Source organism: Chrysemys picta, chromosome 12 (genome assembly GCF_011386835.1).
Source record: "Chrysemys picta bellii isolate R12L10 chromosome 12, ASM1138683v2, whole genome shotgun sequence".
NCBI lineage: Eukaryota > Metazoa > Chordata > Testudines > Emydidae > Chrysemys > Chrysemys picta.
The window spans coordinates 35,481,298-35,503,870 of record NC_088802.1 but is presented as its reverse complement, the minus strand read 5'-3'; the positions used below and the strand labels follow the sequence as shown (position 1 = coordinate 35,503,870).

At 52.7% G+C, this 22,573-nt stretch overlaps 1 protein-coding gene across 2 annotated transcripts in view; it reads right to left on the bottom strand.

The window, feature by feature from the left end:
• The window catches only part of USP43 (ubiquitin specific peptidase 43), a 177,036-nt gene that overhangs the window by 95,053 nt on the left and 59,410 nt on the right, over nucleotides 1–22,573 (bottom strand). For both annotated transcript variants that reach the window (XM_008164005.4, XM_024101740.3), the window contains exon 3: nucleotides 17,558–17,664. In XM_008164005.4, coding sequence (XP_008162227.3) covers nucleotides 17,558–17,664 — 107 coding nt within the window. The remainder of the gene's footprint in view (nucleotides 1–17,557; nucleotides 17,665–22,573) is intronic.

Sequence of the window (22,573 nt, the reverse complement as noted above, 5' to 3'; positions counted from 1 at the left end):
ACCCCAAACAATTTTGGTTCTGAGTCGACCCGAAATATTTGTGTTTGTTTTCAATTTTTCAGACGTGTCAGTGAACTGAAAAATCAGTTCTTCCCAGGAGTCTAGTTGAAAGAGTCCAGTGTGCCACTGTGCCGAACTCAAGCCACCTACGCTTCCCTGCATGGCTGTCTGGGCCGACGGGACTTTCTTAAAAGTATTTTTGAGAGCCAGGGGTCGCAGCCACCCCCGGTCTGATAGGAACGACGGTGACAACGGGTCTATTTCTGTGTCTCTGGGGATCAGTGGAAGGGAGAGCTGCTGTTAATGAGATCATCCTGCAGGAAGGATGTTGAGTTAATGGGATTGTCGAAAATGAGATTACCTAGAAGGAGACGGAGATGGGCAGGGACACCCCAGAGCCAAAACTAAAAGCATCCAGCGAGCTGACAGAAGAGCGTGACAGGGGAGGGTGTGAGGAGGAGTCGGGATCTGATGTGGTCTCCTGAGAGCATTCCTGGTCATGGATGGGAGGTGACTGCTGCTGAGGACACTGGGGCGGGAGGATCAGGAGTCAATGGCAAAGCTCTCACTGATTTCACTGGGGCTAAGGTTTAAACCCAGGTGTATGCAGACAGCATATATCTCCCTTGCTGTGAAACAGCCCAGGTGCATGCAGGTAATGGGCACCTGATGCAGGCACAATGCACAGTCAGGAAGAAGGCACGGCTGCTGGGCTGCCCGCTGCGGCAGGTCAGATGCCTGGTGAGTCTCAACGTTGCATTCACTCCACCAGCCTGGGAGTGGATGAGAGCAGCCCAGCCAGCAGGCACCAGCAGAGCCCAGCTGCGCCTCTCCTTGCTGTGAACGCTTCACTCCCTGATGGGCGCTGCTCCTTGCACTGGCTCCACCAGAGCAGAGCGATCCTATAACACTGGGACTCCGGCGCATGGTCTGTCTCTAGAGCGAATGTGCTCAGCTTACAAAAGATGCTTTTGCACCTGCCAGTCCTGCCAAGCCAGCCTGGGACCTGAGTCAGCCCAGGGCCTTTCCTTCTCACACGCTGGCCAGTGGGCGAAAATCGGCTAACACTGGGGTCCATCCTCACCCACACTCTGCGGGCCAAATAAGACACTCAGCACCACCAGGACAACCCATTATCTCCCGGGTGGAAGTGACAGGCCCACTGACGATGGATCCAATTCCTTCTGCCTTAGGTATGCTAGTAGTGCAGAGCAATAACCATGAACGGCAGTACACACTTAGTTTTGCCCTGACCCGACGCTGGTACGTACAGGGGCAGATCATGCTTTTAAGGGGCGATCCACCACTTCAAGGGCAAATTATCTGAGGAAAAGCTTTAAAACTCTCCTTGCCGTGACGCCCTCTGAGCAGGGAGATGGGACAGAGCTCAGCAAGGAGCCAATTGCTGGCAGGGAGAGAGCGGGGAGAACTCTGCCTCCGCTGGGAGTGAAAGGGAGGAGGAGAGCAGCCGTTCCCTCTCTCCACTGGCCGTGCTGGGAACAGCAGCTGACAAATTGCACAGTGCAGCTGTATGAAAGGTTAGCAGCTGGCTCCAGGTTCTGTGGCTGGCAGCCCACCCGTCTGGAGCTGTTCTCCCTTCCAGGGACAGGGCATGTGTCACTGATACCGTGTATCCCTCAGGGCTGAGTTGTCGTTGAAGTGGCTGGCTCAGGGCCACATCTTGGGTAGGGGGGATTTAGGTCCCCCGGGGATTTTGCGAATACTTGCTGTTATCAGGGCCTCAATCCCCAGGTGCTGCTGGGAGCGGTAGGCCAGTGGGTGCAGAACCCTGCCTACACTGAGATGGGGAGAGTGGGGCCAGGCCAGCGACGATGCAGGGACCATGCTGGGTGTGCCCTGAGACCGGGAGGGAAAACGCCCAAGACAGCTGGGAACTCCAGGGCTGTAACTCCACAGAGGGGCCCTGGGGATGTCACCAAGGAACACGAGAGCTGCCCGAGCTGCCCACCACCCCAGCTCCTACCATGCCTGGGCTTCCTGAGCCACTGCTCCTCCCACCGCTCTGCTGCAGCTGATGCCAAGGGCACTGCTACAGGGCCCACCAGCCCACCGCAGGGCCCCTCCGCTCGGGCAGGTTGTGGATCCTGCAGGTACCATCCCAGCCCTGCAGAACCCACCTCACCCTCAGCCCTCCAGCAAGTGCGCCAGGCCCCAGCTGCTGTAAACTGCCCCAGGGGAGTGCAGGGGATAACGAATGGGAACTCAAAGAGCAGCACCCACTGCCCCTTCCCAGGGCTGGCTGCTGCTCCCCTCCCGTGCCAGGCCCAGGACACAGGGCTGGGAAAGGGGGACTCGCCTCGTTTGCCGATTCTGCCTACATGAGCCAATGAAGATGACACACCCAGTGCATGTGCAGCCCATAGCTCCTCCGGACCAGCGTCCCCTCCCCAGCCCTCAGCACGCCTGCTGCAGTGACGCTGGGCCTGCAGGCAGCGCATAGCACTTCCCAGCGAATGGGCCCAAGGGCAGGCAAGCAGGTCTCCCAACTACACATGGGGAAAGTGAGGCAGGGAGGGGTTGTGACTTGCCCAAGGTGACACACAAAGGAGTGTGAGCCAGAGACCCCAGCTCTGTGCTCTAACTCCAGACACTGCTGCCTCCCTGCAGCAGCAGCGGGTTAAGCCCCTCTCCCTCTTCTCTTCTGCTGTCCTCACCTCATGCTCAGGGAACTGTGGGTGGTGGCTCAAGACTGGATGTGTCTTCAAGGGACCTGGGTTCTAGTCCTGCCTCTGCCACTGTGCTAGGGTTGCCAACTTTCTGATTTCAGAAAACCAAACTTCCTTGCCCCGCCCCCTTCCCTGAGGCCCTGCCCCTTCTCTGAGGGCCTGCCCCCAATCACTCCATCTCCCTCCCTCTATGGCTTGCTCTCCCCCACCCTCGCTCACTCGCTCATTTTCACTGGGCTGGGGCAGGGAGCTGGGATGCAGGAGGGCTCTGGGATGGGGCCAGGGATGAAGGGTTTTGTGTGAAAGAGGGGGATCCAGATTGGGAGATGGGCCTGAGGGGTTCGGAGTGTGGGTGGGGGCTCCGGGCTGAGGCAAGGGGTTGGGGTGCGGGAGGGGGTGCGGGCTCTGGGGTGGGGCTGGGGAAGAGGGGTTTAGGGTGCAAAAGAGGGCTCCGGGCTGAAGGGTGGGGCCGAGAGGTTCAGAGTGTGGGAGATGGTTCCAGGCTGGGGCAGGAGGTTGGGGTGCGGGAGGACGTTCGAGGTGTGGTCTCCAGGCGGTGCTGACCTCAGGAGGCTCCGGGAAGCGTCAACATGTCCCTCCAGGCGGTCGGGGGCCTCCATGCGCTGCCTACACCCTCAGGTGCCACCCCCACAGCTCCTATTGGTAGCCATTTCCAGCCAATGGGAGCTGCAGAGCCAGTGCTTGGGGTGGCGCCTGCGGGTGGGGGTAGTGCGCAGAGTCCCCCTGGCTGCCCCTCTGCCTAGGAGCCGGAGAGACATGCCGCTGCTTCCGGGAGCCGCGTGGAGCCAGCTGCTTCAGCCAACGGACTTTTAGTGGCCTGGTCACCTGTGCTGACCGGAGCTGCCAGGGTCCTTTTCAACTGGGTGTTCCAGTCCAAAACCGGACGCCTGGCAACCATACTGGGTGCCCTTGGACTCATCAGACTGTCTCTGTTTGCCCATCTATAAACAGTGGATAACAGCACCATGGCTGATAAAACCTACATGAGAGTTATTACTCTCAAGTCGGCATAAACCAGTCAGAAGCCTCTTGGTCGGTTACCCAGTGTTTGCTGGATTTTTCTTTTCTGTTACATCCAAGGTAGAGAGAGAATCAAACCACAGGTGGCCACAGCTGCCTTGTCGTTCATCGGGGACATCCTCTTCGCCAGTCTCTGCCATTTAACAAGTTATGAGCACCCTCCGTGCCCAGCTCCAGTTTCCCTGCTTCTCCTCCCAGCTGGAAGAGAACACCGACCTAGCAGGACCCTGGGTGTACATCCGGGTTACGGCAGAGACTCCGTCGCAGGCTGAGGGAGGTGATCAGCTAACGAAGGGTCCCGTGAGCAGACTCTTCCCCCAGAAGTCTTTCGGGTGTCTCTATAAATCGCCTGCCCTGCCCCGGGACTGAGTCAGCTGTCACATGACGCTGCAGCTGGCTGCCCTGTGCCAGGACTGCTCCACACGACAGGTGAGCACTGCGTTTACAGATTCCAGGACACTGCGTATGGTGGCAGCAGCCCCAGGCTAGTCCCAGGACATGGCACACGGCAAAGTTCATTTTTCAGTGCTGCCAGCAGAACTGCCAACCTGGCGCTCTGCAGAATGCCCTGGGCAGCGAAGCTGAGTGCCCGGGCAATGCCACAAAGAGTGCCACAGACACCCCCGTCCTCGGCTGTCAGGGTGGCCATGTGGCACTCAAATGCCAGCAAGGTGTTTTTTACCCCAGCAGGGGACACTCGGGGAGTTACACAAACCCAGAGGTTCATTGCTGCAGGAGCTGTCACACACTCGGCCCTCCAGCAGGTCAGGGTTTAGAAAGGACGGAGGGTGGCTGAAGCCTGGATTTTATATTAAAAATTCAGGTCTTGTCTATCCTGTTTCCTCTGGGGGGCTCTATCGACAGACCCAAAGCGCTGGGAGGACAACAGGCAGGATCGTGTGCCCAGCCAAGTCAGTGGCAAAACCCCCACTGACTTCAGCAGTGTTGGATCAAGCCATGGGACGCCAAGGAAGTGAAACCAGAGCTTTCAGAGCCCTTCATGCCTCACACCCTCCTCATCATCATCTCTCCTACGCCATCAAGATGTCAACCCCCGCCTCCAGTCGGCCCATGACGCCACCTCCCCTGCCCAATCGATGTGTCTCCAAACAAGGTCCTACATGCTTTCTCCGTGCCGCCCCTCATGTATCAGGGAAGCTCTCTGGAAACATGCCCAAAGCTCCCTCATTATCCCCCTCGAAACTCCGCTTTCCTGTGACTGCCAACGGAAAATCTGACAAGAGCTAGGCAGCGGGTGTGCTAAGATCATAGCCTGTCATGCTGACCAATACTGGCTTATTATTTCCTTAGTCTGTATCCATCTGATGTCTCTCTTTTTATCCTCAGATTGTCAGAAAGAGACTGACTTTTTGTTCTGTGTTTGTACAGCACTTTGCACAACGGGGTTCTGGTCTAAGATTGGGCTCCCTATGCCCAACTGCAATACAATTTATTATTATTATTACTAGAGAGGAGAAAGGATGGTTAGTCAGACTGTTTAAAATACGTTATTTGTTTTTGTCAGCAGCTATTTAACTCAAACATCTGACAGACAGTTGGGAGAAAAGATCTCTTTGGTAAAGATTCAACACACCTCTGCCTGCTGCTGCAGTTCAAGGCTGTGAAAAAAAAAAACCTCAGTTCTCTGGCCTTCCAATGAGACCTCCAGCAAATATAGATTATATATATTTTCCTACTATTTCTGAAGTAAACAAAACAAGAAAGAAATTTTAAAAATAAAATAAAAATGACCAAACCCAACTTTTCAGGCCTTCTTTCTCCATCCTAAAGAAGCAAAAAAAGGCACAAAGGCACTTTGGTTTTCCCTGGCCAGGTCACCGCTGAAGAAGTAAACAAGGGAGTAATGAGCTTTGCTACTGGTTCCAAAACAATCAGGCTACAACAGAGACGTCTGGTTCCCTTTAAGTTACAAGAGGGAAAACTCCTAACAAAGAGAGTCATTTTCTCGCGGCTACAGCATCTTGAAGGAAGCCCTCCATCAAAGCGCCGGCCAGAATGAATATTTAATGGCAATCACCAGCTTACCTCGTGATTTCTTTTCTTTTCTTTTTTTTTATATTCTTGCAGTTTTCCTCTTTCTTGTTTAAAAAAGAGGTAAAAAATAAATTAAAAGCCAATCAAAATCCTTTTCAGTCCAAGCCTTAGTTATCTGTCACCTTTCAGACCCCCAAACTCCGAGGGAAGCAGCGTTTCAAATTAATAGATCTTTCTGCAGATAGCCTGGCTTTGATGCGCAGATCCAAGTCGATAGGCTAATGGAAATTACAGCACCCTTTCTTACTAAACTGAGGGGAATTAATTGGAGAGGGATTGGCATTCCAGGCATGTCCCTCCCCGACTGCACCGAGGTGACAAAAGGCCTGCGGGTGGCACATAGGTCAGGATTCAGGTGTCTTAGCCAGCCTGGGGGGGGATCAGTGAAATTCCCCACAGCTCATCAGGGCAAGTAGCAGAGATGCTACTACATTCTGCAATGGCCCGCAGGTCGCCAAGAACAGCAGGGGCACTCCTGGAAAGAGTGCTGTCATCAGCTGATAGTAACTCAAGAGAACAGACAGACACCATGGCCCAGAGCCACAAAGGTATTGAGGAATTTGGGCGTACATGCTTCAGGAGAGAGCAAGACAATGACTGCCGACACAGAAGACCTCCACAGTATTAAGGCTAGGTCTACACTTACAATGCTACAGGGGCATAGCTGCAGCACTGCGCCTGTGTCGCTGCAGTTAATCCACCTCCCCGAGAGGTGATAGCTACGGTAGGTCCACAGAAGAATTCTTCCATCAGCCCAGTGCTGTCTACTTCAGGGGTTACGTCATCTTTCCTACGTCTCTCAGGGGGTGGATTTTTCACACCTCAAGAGCCATAGCTAGGCCAATGTAACTTTTCAGTGTAGACTAGCTCTCAGTCACACCTTGGTCTTCTACAGGAACTGGAGGACCAAGAACTCTATGGATGAAATCCTGGCCCTATTGAAGTCAATGGGAAAAGTCCCGCAGGATCAGGATGTCACCCTATGAGTTCAACTTAACTCCAGAGAGCTGTTGCTGAGAAGGAGAAAGGCAGGATGGAATCCAGCAGGGAAGCTTGTGCTTCCCTCCGATATGCCCAGTGTGGGAGGAAAACTGGGTCCAATTTTGAACGCAAAGGCCTTTGACAATTTCCCATCAGGCCATCGGCCTTTTCCAGGGGGCAACTGTGCTGCCTCTCCCTGATCAACAGGAGTTGCTACTTCTTGTGCTATCAAATGGGTAAGCTGAGGAAGAAACTGGCAACAGCCAGAGACTTCACAAATTGAAGGGGGCCAGAAATGTCCTGGTGCAAGTCCCCTGAAAGCAACAGCATCACTCCAGGGATGGAGAGAACCTGAAGTTGATTTGCTTCCTCTAGAAAGATACCTAGGGCCCTACCAAATTCACGGCTGTGAAAAATGTGTCATGGACCATGAAATCTGGTCTTTTGTGTACTTTTACCCTGTACTATACAGATTTCATGGGGGAGACCAGTGTTTCTCAAACTGGGGGTCCCAACCCAAAAGGGGCTGCAGGGCTGGGGGGTTGCAAGGTTATTGTAGGGGGGTCGTGGTATTTCCACCCTTACTTCTGCGCTGCCTTCAGAGTTGGGTGGCTGGAGAGCGGCACGGCTGCTGGCTGAGGGCCCAGCTCTGAAGGCAGCAGGACAGAACTAAGAGTGGCAATACAATACCATGCCATCCTTACTTCTGTACTGCTCCTGGTGGTGGTGATGCCTTCAGAGCTGGGCTCCCGGCCAGCAGCGGCCGGCCAGCAGCAACCACCCAGCTCTGAAGACAGTGCTGCCGCCGGCAGCAGTCCAGAAGTAAGGGTGGCAATTCCGTGACTGCCCTACAATAACCTTGCAACCGCCCCACAACCCGTTTTGGGTCAGGATCCCTACAGTTACAATGCCGTGAAATTTCAGATTTAAATATATGAAATCATGAAATTTATTATTTTTATAAATAAAGTCTTATGACTTATGACTATTTATAAAAATAAAGTCTTATGACTGTGAATTTGACCAAAATGGACCGTGAATTTGGTAGAGCCCTAAATATACCTACGGAAATAAAGCTACCGGGACGTGTAGCCGAGGTGAAAACCGGGACTGTCCAAGTGCTCCCATGATGCTTCCACAGCATCTGAGCCTTTTTTCAGCTTCCTCTGCTGAGTCTGCCAAACGCCGCTGATGTCCCCGGAAGGGCTTTCCACCGCAAGGCACTTCTGTTCAGAGTTCCTTGAACTACTTACCCGCATTTTATTTTGATCATTATTATTGTTTCTTGGGACTTCACCACACAATCAGTTGCCACAGCTCACGCACTCCATGGCGCCAGTCAGAGCTGAGCACACTACGCACAGTGAATTATTCATTCCAATACATTTAGTCCCTTTTTCCCATTTGCAAAATTATCTGCCGACAGACATGGGTCCACATTTGCAAAAGCAGCCCCTGATTTTGCCCTTCCATTTTTGGGGGGGGCCCAGCTTGGGCCTCTCCCATGGGATTTGCTGGGTTCTGGGGGTGCTCAGAATCTCGGGAGGTGGAAGACATCCCACGCACACTTGACAGGCCCAAGATCGGTCACTTCGCAACATTTTGGTCGTAGCTTTTTACAAATGATGAAATTATCAGCTGTTTTCAGTATTCACCATCATGACTGGTCACCTAGGTCACATGGTATTATTTCTGCTCCCTGACTGGATGACTGAAATTTGCAATAAACAGAAGAGGGATTTGACTAAGTCACTTGTGGCACGAACCTCTGCACAGGCTCGTATTCACAAGACTGTTGTTTTCCAGGAAGATGCTTGGGAACGAGTCATCTGAATGTTTACAGGGGTGGCCACTTTTACACCCCGTGGAGCTTTGTCCCCCTCTAATGGTGGTGGGGCACATAGATGTCGAGGAGCCTGTTACAACTGTGGCTAACAGAATAGGGTCCTTTTGCTCAGGCAATATAAAGGCTCATGCATTAAGATCCCAAGGTCCCCAGTTCAATCCCAACTGCTGACGACTCACCCAGTGCCCCTGTTACATAAGGAATGAAGTAAATTACCAGGCTTAGGTCGAGCAAATGTTCACAGATACACTAGTGCAGCCTCTGCCCTGCTCTAGTCACCCATCCTCTGTTACCATGGAGACAGTTGCATGGTACAGTGGAGATGCTTATGTGAGGCAGTTTGATCTAGTGGTTAGAGAATGGGAGTCTAGGAACCTTCAGCTCTGCGCCTTGGGTAAGTCATTACCCTTTCTCTGCTTCACATTCCCCCTCTGTAAAATGGGGATGATGCACAGACCACCTGAGCAGGGGGTGGCAGGGAGCAATCACAGCAGGCAGTGTTTGCACAGCACTAAGTATCTCTGTTGTTATTAACAGGACAGCAGACCTAAGGAGTGAGCAGCAGCAGAAGATAAGCCTCTAAGGGCTATTCTGCACTAGGCAGGGTTTGCCAGCCTAGCTACACAGATACAAAGCCCTGCTGGCACAGCTTATCCTCATTCGGAATGAAATCAGCTAAACTGGCAAAAGCACTTTTCTGCCAGTGGCCATGTCTACACTACAGACTTCTGCCAGCATAGCTCTGTCCGCCAGGGGTGTGAAGAGGGTGGGCTGAAATAAGCTATGCCGGTAGAAATGCAGCTTTGTTGGTATAAGCTAAATCCTTCCCAGGAGCGCTTTGCCAGTGTAGCATACCAGGGTTCCTATACCGAAAAAGCAATCCCAGCGTAGACATGGCCAGAATCTACACTAGAACTTTTCCTGGAGTAAAAATGTTAAAAAATCAACCCCCTAAGCAACAGGGGGCCGGTTTACTCTTCAGACCGGCCAACGTCTGACGAGTAAACCTGGCCTGAGCTGCCAAGGGAGAGCGAGGAGAGGCTAGAAGTGGGCAGCCGTGTCTCAGAGAATGGGCAGTTCCGTGGGCCTGGGCTAGCTGACAGCATGGCCCTTCCAATGGCCAGGGGGAACATGGGCATCACAGCTCTGCAATGGCCTGCTCCAGCCGGACACTGGTTATTAGAGCTGACTGAGGAACGGGAAGTGTTTTTAGTGAAAAACTGCAATCAATCAATCAATCAATCAATCAATGGATTTTCCATGGGAATGTTTCATTTTTCCGCAATCTCCCCTTTTTCCCTCCTGCCAGTGGTTTTCGAAAACTGGGAACATTTTGGTTTCTGATGGAAAACCAAAAACTTTCAACAGAAATGATATTTTTTTCCTGCAGAAAAGGTTTGTTTAATAAAAGAGCTATTTTTTGCCTAACATTGGTGACATGGCTGACAAGTTCTGAAAGAGCTCTGCTGGTCACTCTGCTGGTCAGTCCCTCTCCCCCTCTGATCCTATTGATTTAACGTCTATTTCCCAGCACGTGTGCATCAGTTACACTCCTCCGACTGTTCTGTACAAAAGCCAGAGGTAGGGCTGTGCAAAGGGCAGCTTCTCAGTCTGATCATGCACCTGTCTCCTCACGTTTGGGGGTGAAGGGCAGTAGAAGGGGGCAGGGAGGCAGGGCTATAATTATAGGAGTTACAGCCTCAGTTGGCTTTGGGATCAGCACTCAGGTGACCTGGAACATGCCCTGCATCTACTTTTAAATCTAGCTAAGCCACATCCCACCTCAGTCTGCAGTTCCCAGCTCTCTCCGGGTGTCAGGAAGCAGGGCCTGCTGTAGGGCCAGTCTCCGAGCACCCTAACCTGTAGAAGGCTCCCTGGCTGGCTACATGGCCTATTGGATGGATGAGTCAGCAGACTGGCTCCTAAGCCAAGCAGCCACTCAAAATGTGCCTAGTGCTGCGATAGCTCCTGTGCCTACTTGCTCCCAGCCTTGCCCCTACCTTGCCTCACTTCAGGTAACCCAGCACTTCTGACTTTATCTCCAACCCTTGGCTCTGGCCTCTGACCCTGGTCTCTTATTCCTGGCCACTGACTCTTGCTCCAACCACTAGGCATGACTGCCCACGTCCCAGTCTCCCGCTCAGAGTCCCACAATACCGGCAGTAGCTGGCACCTCCAGACCTTCTCTCTCCTGCTCCTGGAAGTGATGGAATGGCAGTGGCCTGCCTAGCCAGCTCTGTTCTGGCTGCACGCACCCTGCTACAGAAACTGGCTGGGTCTACAAGTATTTGAAGGCAGAAAATCCCCAAGAGGGAGAGAAATTATTTAGGGAGGTGCCGGGGGCGGGGGAAAGCGTGCAATGAAAATGTAGTCTGAGGATCCGGACACACCTCCTGGGGGTGAGGAATCCACATGGTGAAAGCCACAGCGCCAGCCATTTCAAACCAGGCTTGATAAAGCACTAGGAAATCTGTTCGGTACCACAGGGAGCGATCCTGGCTGATGGGGAAGGGGAAATCAGATGGCCCTTACCAGCTCTAACTCATATACACCGAATCCATCCCACACGGAACTCTAGGCACTTTAGTACATGGGAGATGAATAGGGTGCTATGATTTTATGACGCAACCGATAAAATCTTCCATTTGGCTGAGCACAGCATGTGCTGTGTTTCAACAGCTCTTTGCTTCGGGGGGACTTAATACAGCAGCAGATCATATCAACAGCCCAGATAATGCTCCTTCAAAACCATTAAGCCATTTTTACTCTATTACAGATTCAAGTGATGTCTTAGAGACATGGGGCCTGGCTCTCTGAGGCCCCGCCTAGACTAGGAAAATGAAGCGTGTTTAGCAAACATGTTAGCAAGCACCTGCATAGGTGCAGGAACTAGTTTGGTGGGGGTTGCTGCAACTCCTCAGGTTTATGCAGGGCTCTGCTCCTGGCCCTGCATGTGGGGTCCCTGCTGCCAGCCCCGCCCCCAGGGCTCTGTTCCCAGCCCCACACATGGGGTCTTGGCTACTGCCCCCGTGCCCGGGGTCCCGGCTGCCAGTCCCACCCACAAGGCTCAACTCCTGGCCGTGCACGCGGGGTTCTGGCTACTGGCCCCCGTCCGGGACTCCACTCCTGGCCCCGCATCCGGGGCTCCGTGCCCGCCCGCAGCTGTGGCCCCAGCCTCAGCCTCCTTACCCTTGTCCATGTCCCTGCCCCTCACTCCCGGAGCCATGGCCCTGCTCCCACCCCTAGGGGATGGAGTGGGGCACGGATGGGGTAAGGGAGGGGTGCAGCACCCCCACTCTAGCACATGTCAGTTAACACCTTTTTAAACACAGCCTAGCACAGAGTATAGATAAAGACAGTGGGGTTTATGAACAGGTTAGCTGTCAGCCCTCAGGTCTCCACTAGGGGGCTTTGCCAGCCCTGTAATGTAGACGCAGCTTATGCAAAGAGAAGCAGTTTTTCTCCTGGTACAGTAACACCACCTCCCTGAACAGAGTTGAGCTGTGTCAACAGAAGCCCTCTTCTGTTGGCATTGCTGCCTCTACACTGGGGGTTTTGCTAACTATGTCAGCTTCGGGGGGGGGGGTGGATTTTTTACACCCCTGCCAAGAAAACTGTGTGGCTTGGACCTGGCCCAAAGCTTTTACTCTGTCGTAAAAAAAAAAAAAAAAAAAAAAAAATCACTCCCCTCCACCAGACACAGCTACGCTGGCACAACTCTGACGGGTAGACCTGGCCAGAGAGCTATAAATGGTGGATGCCGGCAAACAGTTTGTAACTGATCACTGGGCTGTACAGCTTTGCCTATGTGGGATGGAGAGGGGAGTATTCAGTAAACTCAGCGCATCATCCTCCCCTCACTGTGGTTACAGCAGCTGTCACCCCACCCGGATCTGGGACCTAGGACACACAGCTCGTCATCCGGCCCATGCAGGTTTGCAGCAGGCTGACATGTGGGGCTTGCTGTGCCTAGGAAAAACGGTCTTTAGTGAAAATGGGATTGCGAAGTCGCTGGAAAGTCCCCGTGTAGACAGGGCAAGCTAACAGGCAATGGCTGGTCGAAGGGGAAACCTAGATCGGCTAACATGTTACAACTGCCACAGACCCTGTCTATGCTGGGCTCTCAAAACAGGTCAGCTATCACATTCTTGTCCAAGCCCTTTCCGAGCCCTTCAGACGACACCCCTGCTCTTTCCTAGTTGAAGTACAGAGGAAGCGAAGTGATCACAGGTACCAGCATGCCGTAAATGCTGGCCATGTGGACTTGTTAATGGTGACATCTGTCAGTTCGACTCCAAGCCAGCCCCACCCAGCAGCACTCATGTGCTTGGAAATCAGAGGCAGTGCCTTCCCCACTGGCCATCAGATCCCCACTTGATCTTCAGCTGCATATGGAGGCTACAGCCGGACCCCAAATCACAACGCATGGGCTCCGACCTCCCCAGCGATGACACCGGTTTTCTGTGATTGGATCATTACACAACAATAACAGCAGCCGGGGATAATAATCGGCGCTTAAAGAGATCTCCAAGAATCTATCACCAGCCAGCAATGCTGTTTCTTTAGCGCATAACACAACGCTAGGGTCTGGACAACCCATTCAGATACAAATACTATCTCCACTCACCAGCACCTGGCCCTGATGCCTGTCATCCAAAGATCACTGAGGCCAAGGTGTGCTGGGGCAGCTGCCCCACTTTAACGTCACCCCGTCTGCTACACCAGTGTGCAGACAAGTTCCCAGCGTCTCCCAGATTCGTCACTAACTAGCTGTGCAGGAAACTCTTCACCCACCACTGAGATGCAGCCCAAACTCTCAGCTCTTTGGAGCCTTTGTGTTCTGGGCTCCTACAAGTTATGGAAATACAAATCATGATGCTAAGCATCTCTGGGGAGGAAAGAGGCCACTGCTTAGCAGCCCATGGCAAACCGTGCACCACAGCTCAGAAGGGGAAGACCCAGATTCTCCAAGATATTTAGCACTGACCTCTCATCAATTTCAATGGGAGTTAGGCACCTAAACACCTGTGAGGATCTGGCCCGAAACCTATTTCCAGTGGAAGCGATCGGGAATTTGGGGAAAAGCGAATGTAACTACCCAGCCTGTCTGGAACTTGGCTAGGACGATGAGGCTTCCATCCCATTCTTGTCAAAGTGACAGGGCATCTTTACTGAGCACGAGGGGTCAGGACCTCTGCCATATGCTTTATCTCAAAGTTGCCATCTCCAGCTGCACTGGGACCTCGTAAACCACATTGGGCCAGGTCTATCTCCGGGAGAAAAGCACCTCCTACTGAGCTGCAAACGCCACTCCCCCAGTGCCCAGAATAACAGAGCAATCATACTTTGCACCTACTGTCTCTGATTATTTATTAACTATGGTGTATTATTTATTGAGCACTGCCAAGGTACTTGGTGCTGTAAAAACCACGAGGACAACCCGGTCTCTGCCTCTCAGAGCTCACAGACTAACGGGACTCGGTGTGGATGATAGAACACGCACTAGGTAATTAACTAAGTCAAGTCACTGAGTTATACCCACAAGAATACACGGGAACTCATCCTGGCTGAATGGTTCCTTTGCCTTTAATCCCTTTGCAGAGGGTGCCGGATTTTCCTGGCCTGGTGCCGGGTACTGGCAATACACGCTGGGACTTCTGGCACTCACAAAGGAGTTCATCTGAGCAAAACTCCGTGCACACGATTCGGCAACGCTGACGTTTTATAAACCAGTTTGTTTCTTTACTCTCTCTCCCTCTGTCTCCCCCTCCCCCACATCCAGAGCCCAGGCTACCATGCACCTGTGAGCAGACTGTGATGTGACATTGCAGAGGAATAACTTTACCACCACAACCACTTAATCACCTGACACCCAGCTGGCACTCCCTGAGTCTTAATACTGCAGCCAGTATGCTAATGCCCGTCAACTGTATCCTGACTGTGCAGGTGTTACCTGATCTATCTGCTCACAGAGTCAACTGTGCTAACCCCAAAGCTTTTTGCTGTTATTCTCCTATGGAGTTGGCTAGAGCAGAATCACTACATTCATCTCTGTTCTCTCAGAACAATGCCACAACCCTTCCCTTCCTTCAGACTTAACAAAAGCACTGCACTCACCACTGATGGGCAGCCACCTCTGGGGTGGGACATGGCAGCTGTCCAACATTCAAAAAAGGAAGTGAAGAAGAAAACTATATCCAATTGACAGACAATAGGAATTTTAGGTGGCCAGATGGAATATGCCCGGAGCCCCAAAGTTAATATCCCATCTCCTACCACAAAAAAGCCACAACATATTTCATCACCTCAAGTATGGGGTTATTTGTCCAATGTGGTCTTACAGGAGAGCGCCACCTACAGAATGACCAATACTACATCTGGCACCACCTGGGTTTTTCTTGAAGGGCTCCCATCCAAGCAGAGCCCAGGCCAAAGAGCTCATAAACCTCCCCAGAATTTTATTCCAGTGCAACATTTCCACTTGTGACACATCTATCGCTCCTTGTTATGAAGATCTTTGCCATCTGATTCCTAAATGGGTCTTTAATTTTATTTCCAGATCAGCCCGTCTGATAATTTACATTCACACAGTGATGGTGGAAAGCACATAAATATCTCAGTGAAGTTGCTGCTTATTAAGCCTCACTCCTGGAATAGCTTCAATGCCACCAACTCTCCGACATGCATAATGCTGTGCTAGCAGACTGGGGGGGAGTGGATGCCTTTGTGATAGCCTTGCTTCATGGTGACACAACAGCAGATGGATTCATCCACCTTCCGAAGTCCCTCGGGGAATTTATTTAGTGCAGAGGATTCCAAGCTGACCGTTTTTATTTTTTACCACTACCAGCACTTACTGCAGGCTAGTCTCTGTGCTCACCGGGCCGCAGTACGGCTCTGCACTTTGAATAGTGTTGTGTCGATTGAGTTTGTAGCAGAAATCCTCTAAAGTCAACAGACACTGCAACTGCCATTTAATGGGGACATCCGTGCTTCCTGGCGTTGCACCAGCTGTTAACATTCAGGCCGTTCTTGAGGTTCTTCAGGACTTTCTCTTCCTGTCCTGGCCAGGACGTGCTGAGACACCTGGGCATTACAGGCCTTGGACTGGAAGCTGTAACAGTTTCAGATTTCATTCCATATGTCTTGGATCGGCAACCAGAACCTCGGCTCCTGGCATGTTACATTCCTGGATGTCTGGAGGAAAGCTTGTTGCCTCCTTCTACTAATCTTCAACTGTCCAGACTGTGCTTCCCGTTGTCCATCACAAACAGTCCATGCCCAGGCTATCTAATGAACAGCAGGGGTGTCACCCAGGTGGGAGGGAGGGCAAAACATGGCCCCAGATTGTGACAGTTCTGGGTGAAGCTGTCTAGCTAAATAAGACTGCTTCAGAGGAACTCAGACCCAGCCGCTCAAGCTCAGGTTCTGGCAAATGCTGGTGATTCAGTAGAGAGCGCGCTGCCCTCTCACTTGGTACCGAACCCTGGGCACCAGCATGGCGCTAAGGGGTGCTGTGTTGCTTCTGCCTTTCAAATGCGATATAAAGCCCAGGTCCTGCCCATGTGCGGACATTAAATAAGATTAGGAGCGGTGTGAGGGTCAGATTTCAGGCTGGGTCGTTACACTTTGCCCACCAAAAATTCCCCCTGCGCTTTCAGTTGGATACAATAATCTTCTTAAAAATCTGTCCTAAACTGTCACAAAGTGCTGCCATGGGCTGTTGAACAGCTGCCACGCTCCGCCCCAGAGATGGCTGCATTTCACTGCCAGGCGAAGCAACTCCTGTCTCCATGGTTTGTGCAATCTGTAATGCACTTTGGGATGGCTGGACGGAAGGTACCAGGGAGGTACTGGTCGGTGTTATCACTTGCAGTACCAGGAAGTGTTAGCCTCACAACCTCCTCATGGGCTCTCCCAGCTCAGTAGTCCTGGTGCACTCCCAGCAGAGATGGGAAACACGAGGCATGGTTTAAAGAGCCACCACCGTCATGGAACTCTCTCCACCCCCACTTCCCCCACCCCTTGAGGATTCTCTCTCTCCATTATCTCCGTTCACCAGCTGGAACGGGTTTCCTAACTGATCAGCCCCAGGACCTGGAAATCCAGCTTGCCACCTTCTGCCTCTGCCACGGCACTGCAAAGCGAGGCTCTGCGGCTGGGACTCAGCCACTGTCTCAGCTGCTGGTGTGTAACTGCAGCTTGCTCTCCCGCAGCGGGCTTGGCTCTGTGAAAAGCTACTCTGTGCTCACTAAAGTGAGTCGGGGTGATGGGAAGCCCCATGGGGGGCACAGAGAGGGAAGCAGGAGGGGGCATTCTGTAGCCACTTTTCTGACTAGCCTTTAAAAATGGGGGGTCCTCATAGTCAGACGGGACAGCGTGTGCATGCGTGTGTCTGTGTATGTCCCCACTGCTGCCTGGGAAAGCGTGCTGTACGGGTACTGCAGGAAAAGGAAGCACCAGGTGGCACAGCTGGCAGTGGGGCGCGGGTGCACTCCTTTCCCCTGTGTATCTCTCTGCGGTTACTCCCACGTTGCACCAGCAGAGAGGCGAGCAGGAGAGTCACTCCACGCGGCAGCCAGGCCGGCCTCTCCCTACAGCTGCAGGTTTTATTCCTAGAGAGCTAAAGACATAAACTATTTCTGTTCGGCTCCCAAGGAGCTTCACCCTCACCCCCTGGGTACTTATCTTTGATGCCCAGCATGATGTCGCTGGAGGTGCCACACAGCTGGCAGGCAGCTGACATGGCCTGGGTCCTGCAAGGACAGGTGCCACATCCCTTTTCCATGCAGCAGGGAGCATGGAAGTGTCTGGATCCCAGCCCGTCACCTCCCAGCTCCTCCCGCCCCACTCCTAGCTCAGCCTGACACCAGGGGTGGGGCCGATGCAGTGCAGGGATGGGACAGGAAGGTTTGTCCGGGGCAGACGTGTCCCCCACCCCTCTTACCTGTACTGTGCTTGGAAGTGGTTCTGCACGAAGCTCTGTCTGCTGGGAGGCTGGGCGGCTGGCTGGGCGCTGCCAGAGCCACAGCTCTCGTCGAGACTGGGCTGGGGCTGCAAAGAGACAAACGGGGTTATGGAAACATGGGACGGCAGCTGAAAATCACCCAACTCCTCCCAGCAGCACCCCTGCCCCCACCACACCCCACTGCCCTCAGCGGGGGCTGTCAGCAATTCCTCCTGATGGAGATCTTCCCCTCCACCCCCGTCTCTACCCCTGCTTCTCCACAGCTCAGGGTGCAGGGAGGAGAGCTGGGTGGGACCCCAGCTCCACAGCCCTGGACAGCCACAGGGGTCACTACAGTGGGGCATGGGCCACAGCTCTCCCCAGGACCTTAGCACACTGACTGCAGCCCTGCCAGACCAGAGCGGGGAGGGGAGCAAGACATCTGCTTCCCCGTGGGCATGGGGGGGAGCACAAAGTCAGGGTAATGGGGCAGAAGGTGGGAGCAGGGGGTGGGGAGGGAATGGGGGTGGGGGCTGGACGAGTGGGGGAAGGAGATGGAACCAGGCTGGAGAGGACAGCTCCAGGATGGGGGTGAGGCAGGGAAGCTGCTGGCACTGGGTATTATCAACAGCAAGTCCCTGACCTCTCTGGGCCTCCGTTCCCATCTGTATGATGGGGACAGTCGCCCGGCCCTGCCTCGCAGTGAATTGTGAGGATCAATACACCCCCTGGATACCACAGCGATGGGAGCCCTAAAAGTAGCTCAGATCTGACGTGGCCTCATCGGCCCCGCATCGCTGCACTGACTGTCCTTCCCCCTTGAGGCTCTTTGGCTTTTCCCCTCCCAGGCAATCTGGCAGAGTTACTCTGAGGAGAGTTACCCTTGTCTTTCCGGCCTGGAGCGGCCCTCAGCTAGCCCGGACCCTCTTCCCAGCCCTCAGATCTAGCAGCCCTCAAAGCAGCCACAGGCCCTGATGGGTAAATACTGGCTGTACAGACAGGGGAGCACTGAGTAGGAGGAGGGGGCAATTTCACCGCCGGATACAGCATTGGGGAGAGCGATACTGGACACCGCACCCAACTCTGGGTTCCACATTTTCAAAGGGATGTTGAATAATTGGAGAGGGGGCAAAAGAAAGGCAGGAAAATGATTCAAGGGCTGAGGCGAGAGCCTTACAGAGCAATCTGTTTAGCTTCTCAAAGAGAAGCTGAGAGGTGGCTTGTTTACGGGGTCTAAGGACCTTCCTGGGGAGAAAACACACCTACTAACGGGCTCTTTAATCTAGCAGAAAAAGGCAGAACCACCAATAGCTGGAAGCTGAAGTCCGACAAATTCAAACTGGAAATTAAGAGTAAGTTTTTACCAGGGTGGGTGATTAACCATTGGAACAAACTCCCAAGGGAAGTGGTGGATTCTCCATCTCTTGCTGTCTTCAGATCAGGGCTGGAGACTTTTCTGGAAGCTGCATTAGTCGAACACAAGCTCTTGGCCTCAGCACAGGGCTAAGTGGGGGGAATTTAAGAGCCTGTGCTGGCTGTACAGGAGGTCGGACTAGATGATCTAAAGTTCCCTTCTGGCCTTAAAATCTCTGCATCTCTGCAAGGAGTGAGCGATCAGCGCTGACAATAGGGTGGCTGCTTGCTGAACCCACACAGCCTGCTTGCAGTTATTAGGTGCACTCCCATCTCCCCTAACAGGGAAAGCAAACAAGGGCAGTGAGATCAGATGACTCAGTGGAGAGCAGAGGAGAGATCAGATATTGGAGAGCAGCAGCACCAGGGCTCTGGGACAGCAATGCAAAATGCACACAGGATCCAACCAGGAGAAACCCACCAGCCAGGCAGACACAGAGCAGGCTCAGGCCCCCTACCACATAGCAAAGCTACATGGGGACCAGCGGCTTGCAACTCCCTGGGCACCTGCTGGACATGATGCTCGCTGGCAAGCAGATGTCAGCTTTCAAACGCCCCTACAGAGAGCTGGGTTGGAGAGGGGGGGAAAAGAGAGTTAGTGAGTTTGGGGAACGTGTGTATGAGTGCACAAGGGTTGCTGTGTCCCCATAAGTGTGTGTGCGTGTATGTGTGTGTGTGTTTGTGTGTGTGTTCATGAGGGTTGCAGTGTGTGCATGAGTGTGCACAAGGGTTGCTGTGTGGTATGTGTGTGCACGAGGGTTGCTGTGTGTGCACGAGTCTGTGTATGTGTGTACACGAGGGCTGCTGTGTGTGCACGTGTGTGCAAGAGGGCTGCTGTGTGTGCAGCAAGTACAAGTGGAAAATGGTGCTAGGTGTGAATTAACCTGATGTAAGTGATCAGAAACCGAACAATAACTAAAAACACACCTGGGGTGCATGTCTCCAAGGTAAGTGTGACAGCAGGGCTTCACGAGCAAGGACATCAAAATAAATAAATACATCCTTGCACTTCCCTGATGCCTATTATATACAGATGTCAGAGTGCTTTACAGCACCCCAGCAAATATAATCACCCCAGTTTTACAGAGGGGTACACTGAGGCACAGAGCAATTAGTGTGACTGGCTCATAGTCACAGACATTGAGTCACTGACAGATCTGGAGACAGAACCCAAGAGCTCTGACCCCCCAGTTCCCTATTAGAACCCCTTGCCCATGCTAGCTCAGTTACGATATCCTGAGCAGTGCAAGTTTTGGAGGTGTGGCTGCCCTGAAAGGAATAGCAGCAGGAAGGGGGACACAATCCCTTCCTAACAGTGGCACTTTTCACCTTGCACCCCACCACTGCAACAACCGGAAAGTCAAATTCCCTGACACTTCCTGCCAGGGAGATTCGCAGGTCCTTAATTGTGGCTCCCAATTGTAACACCCAGGCAAGGAGAGCAGATTGCAACTTCATCTGAAGACATGATAAATAAATCTATCTCACTGGTCCTGTACAAAATTCCTAGAGCAGGTCCTAAGGCGACTGCTTCTGTATTTACAGCCTCTGCATCAAAGTAACTGCAGCTAGTACCACTCCGGGGGAGGGAAGGGGGTAGTAATTCGTCAGAATTTTAGCACTGGGGCCCCCTGGATACAATTAATTTAACTGGCCCCAGCTTCCTGGGCTCATCGGCTGGAACCTGGGAATAGTTAGACCGCGTCAGCTGTATGATTAAAAAAAAACTAGGAGTGCAGGTTATTGCAACAAAACAGAGGAAGATCCAAATCACCAAATCACCCCAACAAGGGTGCAATTGACAAAGTCACTGGAATTAGGGGCAGTACCTGCCCTGTCAGCTTCTGGGAGAAACGAAGAAGAGAAAAGTCTGTCAGTTGGCTGAGTTAAGCCTCACTGAGCGCCAGCTCTTGGTTCTCTATCTGCAAAAGGAATTGAAAGAAATTGACCACAGATTGGAGTTCCTTCCAAAATCTTCTCACTGCCCCGCTGGACAGATAGCCAGCAGCTCTGTCTACAACACAACCAGCAGTGCTCCTGCCAGCAGCCTCACCCAGACCAGCACTAGCTACCAAACTCCAGGGGGAGACCAACACTGAGGAAGGGCTGAGCCCTGCCCGCGGCTGGCAATAGGGTACCTTAGAAACACCAGCGGGAGGCTACTGCAGGAATTTAGATGGAACATAGGAGCTAATGGTGTTAACATAACCCAGTCGCTGTCCAACATTAAACAGTGTTCTACAACGTGCGGGGTTTGGTATAGAGACCTCAGCTTCCTTGGCACCATGGCAAACGCACCATTAACCATCCTTTGAACTTTGTATTGAAGATAAAGAAAAGAAGGGAAGACAGTGAAAGCCTTTGGAATGTCAAGTATTAAGTCAGGCTTGCATTTCAACAGCACTCCTTCTTCCCTCTCCCTTAGCTGGTGAGCGTTTCAGAAGGAAACCCCCCTTGCTTGACAGTCTCTTAGATGGGAGCCAGGATGGCACAGATGCCGACATTCTTCTTTTTAGGTGGGTGCTCCACTCCCACTCCACCCTGAGGCCCCGCCCCTGCCTTGTCCCCTCCCCCAAGACCAACCCCCCGCCCCGCATCTTCCCACCTCAGCTCCACCCCTTCCCCCGAGCGTGCCCCACCCTCACTCCACCTCTTCCCACCACCACTCCGCCCGCTCCCTCAGCCTCCCACCTACCACCGAACAGCTGATCAGTGGGTGAGTGCTGAGCACCCACTATTTTTTTTGCCATGGGTGCTTTAGTCCTGGAGCACCCACGGAGTCGGCGCCTATGCAGGATGGTAATCGCTGTCCTTCTGGGGAAAAGGGGAGAAGTTTGTTGAGATGGATTGGAGCTGCTGCTGTTGTTACAGTCTGATCCTGTTTCATCCCAAGTGGTGGTTTGGATTCAGCTGAAGCTGGTAGGAGCAGCAGTGTTGTTTGAGCCCCTCCCTCTGGCCTGGTCTGGTCAGGACATCTCGGGATCAGGACGATGAAGGTCCGGAGCCCAGGAGACAGTGGGGTTGGCAGTGAAGCTCACTCCAATAGTCTGTGTCTGTTCTTCCTGTATTGCCCCCCCAAAGTCTCTTTGTTTAAGGACCCACAAAAGGAGTGGCGGGTGGAATAGCCCATCCCCTCGTTCTTTTGTCCATCAATTAGCCCTAATATCCCACACACAAATTTTGATTCACTGATTTCCGGTCCCACATCCTCTGTCTTTCCCAAGCCAGATTTCAGCATAGTCCTTGAATCACAGCAGCGTGGCCTTTTTTGTTTGGACTAATTTATCTCTGTCTGGTTTTCCTGCACCTGTTTATAACATCCATTATTGAAAACAACTTGACCTACTTTCCAGCTCCATATTATTACAGGTTATTCATGAACTCTGTACAACGGAGCTCACAACCAGAGTCAATTTGTAGGCTCGATTCTCACCCCAGGGCATCCCACCCAGAATGCTCCAGCCCCATGCCCCAGGATGCTCAGGGACACCAGCTGGAAGAGCGCCCCATGCAGGGCCACCACTAAGCAGCCGCTGCCTTCCATTCCATTCCTGTGTAACTGAACCAGGCTCCGTTGCAGCAAGCAGGAACGGGATTCACGCT